A 12,737-nucleotide genomic window follows, 5' to 3' on the forward strand; every position below is an offset into this window, starting at 1 on the left:
TTTGAAACTAAAAGGAGATGGGCATGTTCAACATGTTCTATTCAGCAAAGCTTTGCTCTGAAACCTGAAAGGATGTTTCATTTAATCTTAGGACCTCTGATTAACCCACTGAACTCTACATCTGTGTTCCCTTACTATCTACTTTTGGGCAAAGCTAAAATTAATTACGTGAATGGCAGTAAAACAGGGAGGCTGAGATAATGACCTGAAATTTCACAGAGCAGTTCAGACTAATTGATTAATGTTAGCAATGAAGTGGTAACAGAGACTGTGCTTTGAATTCACATTGTTTGTCATCCTGACAAGCAAACCAGTTTGATTAGCCTCAATATTAACAACATAGCTCTGGTCAGAACAGGTAGTACAAAGATCTTGTCTTCTGCTCCCTTCCCTTTGAGGTTTAGAAGGGTCAGAGCCAGCAGAGCCCTGCTGCCTTGCTCAGCTGCCTACATTAAACTATGTGCAGTCTGCAGTTCTCAGGGGCAGCCACCACAAGTCAGTTCAAGCAAGCTCCAAGCTGGAGTATCTTCACACAGGCTGATCTTCTCTGTATATCACAAGCAAGCACTAATCTCCACTAAGCACAGACAAGCCAAGTTTTCCCAAAACAAAGTTGAGGCAAATCTGTATGAAAAGGATCAAGCACACTACATAGCTGACAAAGACTCTTCTGATTGCTAATAAGCACATGAAGCAAACATTTTTGTGACAGATTTGTAATGGAAGAACCGAGACAACTGAACTGTCCCAGGCAAAAGTTTTCCAGGATGTCAGCCTGAGGTAGAGACATTGCACAGAAATTTTAACTGAAACAAACTTCATAAGCTTAAACGCAATGGCAAGCAAGGTCTTTCTATAGCAAATGCTAGGCAAGCTTCAGTAAATAATAAGACTGTCTACTTTATCATGTTGCTTGTGGAGCAATCTGTCTTAAATATTACAGCAGTGTCCCTACCGTCGCTCCTAGAAATAAGTAAAAGAAATAGACTTACTTTCAAAGTCTCTTTCCCGCCCCCTTGGGCAAAACACACGATTGGAATCTTCCCACCATAATTAGATTCTGCAAAATAAGTCAAAAGAAAAAAAAAAGGGGGGAAAAATATTCAACTCATTAATGCAGTTTGAACAACTTATTTATCCTGAGTACAATGAAAAAATGTCCAAGCAGTTCATCCAGATACTCCAATACTAGGTTCCTGTTGATTTTGCAAAATCAATACATTAACACCTTTACTGGGTTTAATGAAAACTCAGTTTTGTCTGACGTGCTGTATAGCTGGCTTCAGGCACCCTTCTCCACCAGATGCATTTTTCCTCCTCACATTCATGATTTTTACTGGCTCCAAAGTGCCTGAAACATGTGATTTTATTCTGTTTACCTACTGCTTTGATCACTTTGAATCTTGGTGCAAAGTTCTTACCATGAGTTGAAGATTCAGAACCTCTGACTTTACATTTTCAATTACAAAGGAAAGTTAAGAAATCTGTAAATCTAGGAGCTACTGTTTAAAAGACATCCTGAGTTTCATAATGATTCTGGATGCTCTGTCATGACTAACAGCAAGTACACTTCAGTGATGTTCACAGTAAAAAACCAAACCAAACAACCTCTTTAATGAAGAGTTTCCTGACAAGGCTTTGGATTTTTCTCCTTTTTGGCACAGAAGGGGCTGAAAGAGAAATTATTCAGGAGCAGGCTTCAGATGGATCAATCACTCTCACAAGTGGATATTTTGGGAAAAGCCTAATTTCAGCTCCTGTGTAATTGTGCTTCAAATACCTGGAATTCAGTGCCAGGTGGGAAGTATGTAAAAGGGTCAACTTCCAGCAAATAGTCCAGCAGAAAGAGAGGGAAGGACTGTATGGCAGCAATGGATTGTTTGCTGTGTCCCACAGATTACTGCCACATGCAGAAAGATAGATGAGGGGAGGGGTATTGCTCTGAAGAAGCCTGGTTGTTCCTGAAAGTGTTCAGCATGCAATGCAGTTAAGACTTTCCTTCCAGCTCAGCATCCCAGGGATGTTACCACTCTTATTCTCACAAAAATCACTGTGAATCAGCCCCAAAGCATGCAAGGATTAAGGGGAAGGAGGTCTCCAACATGATCTCCACACTTACCTGGGATAACCAGCTCCGAAATGTACTTTTCTAACTGAGTTCGTACTTTTGCCTCTATCGTTGGATGCCCATGGGTGCCATTATCAACCAGTAAGAGATGGGTGTGATTATTATCCAGGCAATAGAGGGGGTCTCTCTTGAGATCATCCATGATGTAGTGGGCCAAGTAGTACCCCTAGAAGCACAAGCACAACATTTAAAAGAGATGCATGGGCAGAACATGCAGAAGCCCTCAAGAACAACCCAGTGACAGGCTAACCCTTAGCCACCAACTAGTCCTCTTTACTTAGGAGTCTGGATTTCCCAATGCAAGACACTGCTTGCTGGCAGTCCCAACTGCAGCAGAAGAGAGTGAAAGAAACCCCACTAAAGATCACAGCATAAGTATTCGCAGAAAAAGTTTTTCTTTACAGGAGTGGCCTGATTTGAGATAATCCTCTTCACCTCATTCAGTGGAACAGTTGAAGTTATTTGCAACAGTTTAAACAGAACAGAACAGTTTGGTCCTTTCAGAGATCCTGTTAAGGAATGTATGCTTCCTTCAGCCACCAGAAACATTAAATCTGTGCAAACTTACTTTTAACAACTCACAGAATCACAGAATTTTTAGTTTGGAAGGGACCTCTTGAGACCAACCATCAAACCTCCTTAGAAACTTCAGTAAACTAAACTGCTTTTATTTATCAGCACAATGGTTTTTAGACACCTTCTATAACATCTAGTGGGCAAAAGACAAGGGTATCTGACAAATAGGACAATAGTATTGATGAGCAAGATCTGTAACAGCGGCAGCAGGTACAATGTGCCTTAGTTCATGGGCATCACCACTACAGGTTACTGTGTAGGGATTTCACAGCAGCTAGAACAACCATCAAAGAAGTTATTCACTAATGCTCTGCCAGACATGAAATCAGAGCAGATGAGTTTCCACACAGACGCTCTAAGCCCATAGCTGAAGTCTTCCCCACCAGGCCTGATGTGCACAACCATCTGGAAAGTGAGAACACTGGTTTCCTCCTGTTCTGGTAAGAGTACCTGATGCTTCATCTCACTGCTACATACATTGAAGAAAAGCTGGCCCAGGTTGAATTGTTTAGGACACAGTAGCTCCAGCATAGTTGATAGATGTGGTAGATGTGCTTCTACATAAACATTGCATTGGAAAGCATTCTGTTGAGCTCTGTGTTATCACATATACAAGCAGAGTTTGACTGAACACCCAAGTCAGTCATCACATGGCTGACAGCATCAGCCTAGCACAGATATTTTTACTGCTGAGAGCAGCAGTCAGTCAGAGATACAACCTGCATCATTGACAGCCAAGCCCCCTCTTTGCTTCCCCACCAAATGAACATGTTTCTTACCTCATTATCACCACTGCGAATCAGACTTTCTCTGTTGGAAATCATGCCCCAGGCTGCTATGCCAATAGCCACCACATTCTCCTCTGAGCTCCGACTGATGGTGTTATCTCTGACCACTTCCCCGATGTACTTCATCAGCCCGTAATGTGTGCCTCCTGTGAAAATCCAGGCCCCTGGGGACAAGAAGTAATAATCTGGGAGAATGCAGTGGAATACTCACCCTTCTAATGCATTACATTTAAGATACCACAACCCAATCCTCTCTGAAGACCCTACTTCAGAAGAGACATTTATTCTTTAATAAACATAAAACTTATGCTATACAACTTACCTGATGTTATCATGTGCATCTGATGATTAGCTCTCAACCCTGTGGCTTTTAAACTGTTAGGCTGCATTTGCCCCAAGTGCACCAGCCAAACAGCAACAAAACAAAGGCTCTGCTTCCCTGCTGACCCTTTGAGCTGCTACCTCTCCAACAGTATTATGCAGCAATAAAATAATACAGACACATAGGCAGGTCTTTACCTTTGGACTGGGCAATGTAGATCAGCCTGCTGAAAATCTTGCGCATCCGGGGCTTGAGTGCAAAGTTCTTTGCACCCCCAGTGACAGAGATGACAAGGTTTGGGGTTTTCAGGTGCCAGTGCTGGGTCATGAGATCATAGAGTGTTTCCGAGTCTGTGTCACACGATAGACGGAGGTACTTGGGAGAGAGAAAATAAGAGAATAATTATGGCAAGAGATAAACACTGATAGCTGGGAACAGACCAGAAATTGCATTTTCTTCTCTAATGTACACCCTTATTCAACAGTCAGTAGACAAGAGGTGAAGTGATGATGAAGTCTTTGTTTATTCTTCTAAAGCATCTTTATCCTCTCCTTACAACCAGGCACCCAACCTACCTTCCACTAGAGGAAGGCAAGAGCACCGACCTTGAGCTTCAGAGGAACATTGGAAGGATGAATACAGCACTGAGGATGGTTATAGTATAACAATATTAACTGCAGCAATGCTATTTACAGTTTCGGTTATGGATTAGTAGTAGTATTGTTGTAAGTGAACCAAAAATAATTACAGTTGTATTTTGATTACACTATTAAAGCCTTAATTTAATGAACTATAAATTCCAAGCCCCGTGTGCACGGTGTCCCTATCATAACATACACCCATAACAGCACTTTAAGTATAACATATAAGTTTACCAAATATGTGGTAAAGTTTGAACACTGTATGAGAAGCCAAAAAGCACAGTAGATAGATAATTTGCCTTCAGATGGATCTACTAAGTCTCCATTTCTTTAAGAGGCTTTCTGGCTTTTTCTTGTTACACCATTCAAGAGCCCCTTTGCAATTCCATCACTTTTAGTAGTCTAGTGTGACAGACTTTTGGAAGACAGTCATGGCTATACAACCCATACCAGAGGATGAAAAGGAGTAACTTGGACCTGAATCACAGGGGATTTTGTATAGATTGCCCAATATTTGCAGGAGATCAAAACCAAGGGATTAGTTTGAGGAAGAAATGTCCATTGAGACATGCCTCTTGAGAGGCACTTAATTTGAATGGAAGAACATATTCATCTGTTTCAGGACAGGTTCCCAGGAGTAGCTATTGCATCTGGCTCAGAGCAGCACATCACAGAGGAAGTGTAGCAGGCTCCAGCAGCTACACAGGACAGCCAAGGAACTCCCACAGCTTCTGCACTAAGAGGAAGTGCACTAAGCCACAGGAAGCCTTGGGTGTTTTTCAGGAAAGGGTTACTGATAGGAGAGGGGAGCCTGCCAGAAACATTAACTAAACAGAGCTGGCAAGCCATCCCCACAGCAAATCTTGTTAGCTCTGCAGTTAGAAGGGATTTCTCCTAAACTCTACTGATACACAAAGTACCTTGTATCTGTATGGCTACCTTTGTTCCACCAACAGTTAAGGTTTCCTGTTTAATAACTCGTTGTTTTCATCTATCCATTCAATGTACCAGCAACTCTATTCCTGGCACTTGCCATCTCTAGAGCCCTTTGCAGGCTGTGCTCAGGCGGGTAAACCGCTCAACCCAGCTACTTTCCTTCTCCGAGGTACAACGGTGCCATCTCCTGGTACAGCCGGCTGGTGCAACCCAACCATCACTGATCCAACCAACCCTCAAACACAGGCGATGCTAAGCGTATTTCAGTTGCTGAACTCAGAAAAGTATTCAGAGAAATATTTTTTTCAGATTGAGGGCTACCAGAACATAAAATCCAGCAACTGCCATGTCCTTGAATGTTACAGCAACAACAAACAAAAATAGGAGAGTGCAAGCAGGACTCAAATGTAGGGATTGTATTGTTCTGTTCACATCCAATATTTCCGCTCAGGACTTCTTAGGACTCACCCATCCTAAAAAGTACAATGTGGGATATAAAACATCCCATCCCTCATTGACAACAGTCTGCAACTCTTAGGTGACCTTGGCTTTGAAGTACTCTGCTCTGCACACAAGATGGAGAGAAAACATTTTACCGTGTTTAAGGCTAGCAGGTGCATTGCGATGCAGCGAATGAGAATGAGGAATAGAGACATAACTCCTGCCAATGTGCTGATGGGATGGATTAGCAGAATTACATAAAACACTTGAGCAAAGCCTGCTCTAAAACACGTACCGTGGCCCTGAGAGTCCTCGTGAAGCAACTAAGGACACAAACCAATTTCCAAATTGGGAAGGGGAACACAACATGAGGAAAGAATATTTAAGCTTTAAGAACTCAAAAATTTTGCAATACAACAAATAATTTCTTCTTTCAGTAAAGGTATACAGCAGCTTACAACACAGTAGTATGAAGCTAAAATATGCATATCAGCAAATACGTGAAGTACTTGGATCTCTTCAAGTGTGATTCAAAACCTTCAGCCTTACTTCCCACAAAAATGCCTCTTTTTTCTGCTACTTTGCATAAAACAAGCCCAATTAATTTACATAACATGCTCTAATTTTCCTCATTTATTGTCTCAAGCAAGCTGCACTGGCAGTAAATATTAGTCATTTATAAGAGGCAGATGAGCTCAGCCACATGTGACTCTGCACACAGTACCAGTCTAAATCATCACAAACAGTGATACCAGCTATTTTCTTCTTTCAACCCCTCCACTATCCCCACACCAAGGAAAAGCACAGGAGGGGGAAAAAAACAACCCTAAACAAACAGCATAACCCCCCTAAAGTTTCACTGATATCTTACATCCCCACTGAATTCATCATCATTGAAGAATCTCCACCCTGCAAAACACTCAATATTAAATTGGCTATGGGCCTGAGCAAGCTGGTCTGTGCACATATGCTTTGAGCAAGAGTTTTGGCTAGAAAGCTCTGGAGAGCCCTTTCAAACAAAGTCACTCTATGAGGGTGTGGGCTTACAAGCCCCATTCCAGCATCCCACAACGTCCTCCAGAGTGTCCACTCTGAGGCATAAGATATGACTGTAAGGAAAGGAGCGCCATACATCCACAAACTATGATGATCTACATATAACAGCTAGGGAGGAAGGGAATATGGGTCAGCAAGCTCTGCAGGCAGGCGTTGGATGACAGTCTGCAATATTAAAACCTCTACAAAGCATGACTGATGGTTTTGTGGAGTACTAAAGCAGGTACGTGCAGCTTCTCTATATAAGAGTACAAATTCACTGAAGAAAGGTCTTACATCCCTACAGATATGAAATCCCTATGGTTATCACCTCATGGATCCTGCTGCACCTTCAAATACAAACCACACATGCTCCTGTCCTAAGAGTTGCGCTGGTGAACACCCTCACACCGTTTTCTTTCTAAACCATAAGTTAGTCCACACTGGAAAGATGCAATGTTGCAAACAACAGCCTTGTCTTGGCATTGAAATCAGACAGTCAGGAACAAAGCATCTTTATCAGGAGCTTGATCACTCAGGACCTTAAGCTTGTCACATTGGGTTCACCACTAAAGATGGGTAAAAGGGTTACTAAGTTGCTCCTCAGCACCATGACATCCCAGTATAGACAAGGACCAGAAAATGGCCACTGTGACTGCACACTGATAGGTACAGAGTTCTGGTGAGAGACATCACAGATCTAGTTTTAAATTATTACCTTCTAGCCCAAGACCTTCAGAATTGTATTACAGACTAATGACAAGAAAACAAGACACATAACTAGGTACATTAAAAAAAGAAAAATAATAATTGAGCATCAATCTCATTCACTCATTCTTCTGTCATGCCTGGAAACAGATAACCTCTTTTCACTTCCATCATCAACCTATGCAACTAATAAGATAGAAGAAATCATTCTTCGTTACCTGCTTTCAGGGCTTGAGAAACCAGCTTGTCTCCTTCATAGCCTAACATCTTTAATTCCCATTAGAACAAAATCAACTTTAGCTTCACCTTCCCTGCTTTTTAGGGGTTTCCATCGGCCTTGTTTTCAGCATTTGGAATACAGTGCACCCAACTGGGGCCTGACACGTACCTTTAATACAATCACTTACCTTTCCTCTTTTTCCCATGTTTTCAAACTGAATGTCCCCAAAGGCATCAGTAGGAAGTTCCTTAGTGTGCTTCTTGTAATTCCATTTTTCATTGGTATTAATCTGAGTGCCCTCTATGTGTTGATTTTCAGGGTATCCACATTTACATAAGTTGCCCCTGAAAGAAGAGTGAATAGGCACAAACCCTCACAGTTATCATCCGAAGCATAGCAAAGTAGGCTTCTATATGTCTATTATAAAAGAGACAAAAATTTTTCACAGCTGAGATCACCTTCAAAACTTCTGCTCAAATAAGACATTTCCAAGAAGCATCATTCTGCAAACCAGGAACCAGTGGAGTACAGGGTGCCTACAGCAGCAGTCACATCAAGTGCCAAGTCTGGGAATAGGCTTGTACCAACACAATTCAACAAGCCAAGCAGCACATGGAGCTACTGAACCAGTTGTGTATGGGACTCTACTTGGATTTGCCATGTGACAAATTATCAGCTAAGAGGAACCAGCTCCTAGCTAAGACTAGCATTTAATCATGCTTTCTGCCCCTGTAATCTGCTTCTGTCTAGCACTGGAGTACATTTCAGGAACCAGTCTGTACTGAGAGGTGAGCTGACACTTCTGGATGGACCTTACCTAAGTGACCTCTTTCATTATCACAAACCAAGTTAGACCACCAGCAGCTGAATTTGAAACACTACAGCCATGCATAGAAATGAAGAGAATGAATGAGAAGTTGGCATCAGACACCATCAGAAGTGACCTCATCAGCTGCTAGCCTGATGTGTACAAATGGTTTCTTTCCATTTTTGTGCTCTCAACCAGATATGAAGAGTTCACTAAGATAAGAAGAGCTCACTGAGTTCCTAAGTGTAACCATTTTCCATGCAAACTCAGGGCCTGACTGGTGTCTAAGCACACCTAACACACAATCACATCAAAAGGGAATGGACACCAGGTTTCTGAGCAGATTTTGCAAGCAGTTTGCTGTCTTCCTTGCACATTTCCCCCACCACCACCCCTGCTCACTGCAGAGCATGGTGTGTAGTCACTACCAATCTCCTCCTCCCCACACTGAAACTGCATCAAGGGGAGGAAGGATCTGCACTTTATTTGTGCAAGACTACATGGGAAAGCTAGGAGAACTCTTTTCCCAGGAAAAACTGCAGCACAGATCATGAAATCTGTGTATTTTATACCCCTGCTTCCTCAGAGGGCGTGGAGAAAGGGCCCTTGCTTATGAAAAGACAGGGTTGACCGACAGCTGTAGTCAGACAAGTACAGTAAGTATTGCCAACAGCAATAGGAGGAAGCAAGTGTGGCCCCTACAGTCCAATTTAACAAGCAACATCAGGCAAACATTTGCACAATGTTAATTTTGCCAGCAGCACAAAAAAAGTGCATGGGGAAACAAGGCAAGAGGAACAATGCTATTAACACACTGTGCGGTTTGGCAATATACAGAGGGGGGGAAAATTTAAAAATGCATCGGCCCAAAAGGGTTAAGGTGAGGACATTAGCTTGTGTGCTTACAGTGACCTTTAGAGTTAGCTGGCAGACTGCAAACATTAGGTTACCGCTCTCCTGTGAAGACTGCTGTAAAGGTAAGTCACAGCATGCCTTTCAAGGAGAGAAAACTTACATGGTTTCTTCTACTCTACTGTAGCTTGCAAATTAAACCAGCTTACCTTAAAAATAGACAGACAAAAAAACTCCAGCAAGTTATGAAGTATGACTTGCAGTCCTTTCCCAGTGGGCTTGTAGGAGGAGAAGCTGATAAGAACCAGCTCTCCATCCTTTGTTGGTCCTTTGCCAGACATCCCATTTTACATGGCAGAAGAGGACCCTAATAAGACTTTCTGAAATGAGACTAATTTCCCTCCCTCTCGCTCTCCAAGGCATTTTTCCTCCGAGCTTCAGAGGAGAATGGAGTTACTGAGAGCCCTCGGAGCTCTATATTAGGACTTCTCCAGCTGCATTAGTTTGATCACTTTTCTCTTGAGACTACCAAAAAAAACCACCAGACAACCCCAAAGCAATAAAATGCCCAAAAAAACCTCCAAACAAAGGCAATGTTATGGTCCTCCAATTTACATTGCATAAGTACTCATACCTGAATAAAGAGCAGGTATAAAATCCTATCTTAAGAGGACATCAGCCTGAGCAAAAACTAGCAGCTGTATCTCTCTGCTGTAAAGGCTTATGCACAGAATTTGTGATTTGGGTTTAAAAGGAAAATTTAAATTATGCAAAGCTCTGATACATACATGCATTGTTATACACTAATACCAGTGCTGGTACTGCATCCCTAAAAACACCTATATATTGCACAGTCACGCTTTAGATAGGGAATTTGATATTAAAGCTCTTTAACAGAGCTGCTGGAAGGCATGCTGACAGAGTTAGCATGAAGGCAAGGCCCTTAGATTTGCATCAAGTCAGTTGTGGAGTAATTCAAAATTGATATATTCCCAGTTTTCACAGGAACTTCTGACAGTCTAGAGCAGCAGTCTCCAAAGTAGGGGGTGCATTAAGTAAACTTAAAAAAAATAGTGTTTATTTCATCTTTATCTCACCATTTTTAATTGCTTTTTGTGTATGTTTTATAATGTAAATAATATTAGTACAGTAGTAAATGTACATAGTTTAGAAATAAATATATCTTGGGGGATATGCTCAACATGTTTTTACTGATGGGGTGTACAATCAAAATGGTTTGGAGAGCACTGGTCTAGATCTGGGAGAAGCACACCAGGGTGCCTGTCCAACCATCAGACTTCCAGCAGTTATGACCATGACTGCAGAATCCCCAGGCCTATGCAATCAAGCAGTGACAAGGAAAAGAGTTGTACAAGCGAGACTGAGGTGAGGTTGCACTGCTAGATCCAGACACTTCACAAAAAAACCCAAATTTTGCTCCCCACAAGCAGAAATACCCTCAGCTCAGCCCCTCATGCCTGCAAAACAAGAGAAAAATGTCTGCTTACATTGACTTGGTGTCTTGTGTAAAGAAGACACATTCTCTCTTCTTAAAGTTTTCTTGAATGAAGTTGGACAAATCCTTGGAAAAGAAAAAAATTACTGCCAGTAACTCATAAAACAAGAGAAACCTCAGAAACAGCATAGTCAAATTAAACAGAAAGTAAAACCTGTGCAAATTCCTAAGTCTACTTTCTCAAAATGGATGGTGGGAGGCAACTAGAAAGTAGTGATGGGTGTCAGTAGTGCATTTCTATTTGTATGCATTGCCACGTTTCCAGATGAGTTGCACAACTGACAGTATTTCCCAAACAGTGGTTAACTCTGGTCTAGATGCTGCCGAAAGGACCATGGCAAAAAAAATCAATGTCCTCTTGAGTAGCAGCTATTTAAATTCAACACAAAGAGAGGCCAGCAGGAGACCTGAACAACTAAAGTCATGTTTAATGTGGAATGCAAAGTCTCTTCAGTTTGTCGACCCATTAACTCTTACATTAACCTTGAAACATTCCACAAGTGCAGGGGATGCTTTCAAACCTGGGAGATGCGAATTCACTCCTAATCTACCTCTGCAAGCTAGGAAAGCAAAAAAAGTTTCCCACTTGCTGATAAAGGTTTGGAGGTTTGGTTTTTTTGTTTCTGTTTAAGCACAGCTTGGATTTGCAAGCCAAGATTTAGCCTGGGATGTAAACGGATGACATAGAGCTATAGCTACATGTACCATTTTGTACCACTTGTAGTGAAACAGCTGTTAGAGGAAGTTATTCCAAGTGGAAAAGCATTCTTTGGAAAGGACTATAATATCCAAACCAAAGAAATTAAAGAGAATATAATTAGCCAGTAAAAGCCAAAATTATGCAAGACCAAAAAAATAAAAGGGAGGGAGAACCACATGCTAAAGACTCAAGAGCTGGTCACTAGGCCTGTGTAAGCCCATCAGGAGCAAGAAATCTGCCAGACAATGGCTGTGATTAGAAAATGATTGAGGCTTTTCAAGGGATGTTTAAGATAATTATATGTTGTCTGTCTTTGCTATCAAGTTACATGAAGAGGCTGGGGCTCTTCTTTGTAAAGACAGAGGATTTTGTCTCAAATTGAAAGGTGAAAAAGAATTTAAAAACAGTAAGTGACTAAGAATGTACAATAAAGAGTTGGGGGAGTTGAAAGGAATGCAATACATCCTTAGACTTCTACCATGTCAACAAAACACCACCACTGCTGGAAGGGCCACGGGGCTAGGAAAGCTTCTCCATAAGGGAATAACTGAAAAATCAATCAGCTTTCTCCTGAGACAACCTAATTCATAACCCCTGGAGCCCATACCCAAGACAACAGCCAAGCTTATCAAGGATGTACCAGATACTCACAGCATCACTGCAGGACACGTCTATGCTGCGAGACATGCTGGAATAGAGGAGTCTCGAACTCTCAAAATTACCATTTCTTCGGTGCCGCATGGTGCCCATAGAAACCTGAAAGAGCATGGCAGAGGGGCAGACGTAGGAGCAATGGTCATTTCTTTCACCAGATAAAAACCAGCAAGGACATTTAGTGCCCTTGGAAGGCAAGTGACTGGTTACTTGAATTCAGCATAAAGAATTAGCAAGTGTATTGATTCCTAAAATACGAAACTAACAGAGAAAATATTTTCTCTTATTTCATACCACAAAGACTTTCCTCTCTTTCCCCACTCCGAAAAGAACTCCAAGTCAATGTGCTTTAAGAAAGAAATGTACCTTCTCTGTCATCCCATTCAATTCACTGCCATCTCTTAACTCTTTC

At 41.7% G+C, this 12,737-nt stretch overlaps 1 protein-coding gene across 1 annotated transcript in view; it reads right to left on the bottom strand.

The window, feature by feature from the left end:
• The window catches only part of TRPM8 (transient receptor potential cation channel, subfamily M, member 8), a 38,789-nt gene extending 26,350 nt beyond the window's left edge, over positions 1-12,439 (bottom strand). The window contains exons 1-7 of the mRNA XM_010194392.1: positions 12,323-12,439; positions 10,964-11,037; positions 7,983-8,139; positions 4,012-4,189; positions 3,484-3,656; positions 2,120-2,294; positions 993-1,060 (exon numbers count right to left, since the gene is read on the bottom strand). Coding sequence (XP_010192694.1) covers positions 993-1,060; positions 2,120-2,294; positions 3,484-3,656; positions 4,012-4,189; positions 7,983-8,139; positions 10,964-11,037; positions 12,323-12,439 — 942 coding nt within the window. The remainder of the gene's footprint in view (positions 1-992; positions 1,061-2,119; positions 2,295-3,483; positions 3,657-4,011; positions 4,190-7,982; positions 8,140-10,963; positions 11,038-12,322) is intronic.
• Between the last annotated feature and the right edge of the window lie 298 nt (positions 12,440-12,737).

Source organism: Mesitornis unicolor, unplaced genomic scaffold (genome assembly GCF_000695765.1).
Source record: "Mesitornis unicolor isolate BGI_N332 unplaced genomic scaffold, ASM69576v1 scaffold3801, whole genome shotgun sequence".
Lineage (NCBI taxonomy): Eukaryota > Metazoa > Chordata > Aves > Mesitornithiformes > Mesitornithidae > Mesitornis > Mesitornis unicolor.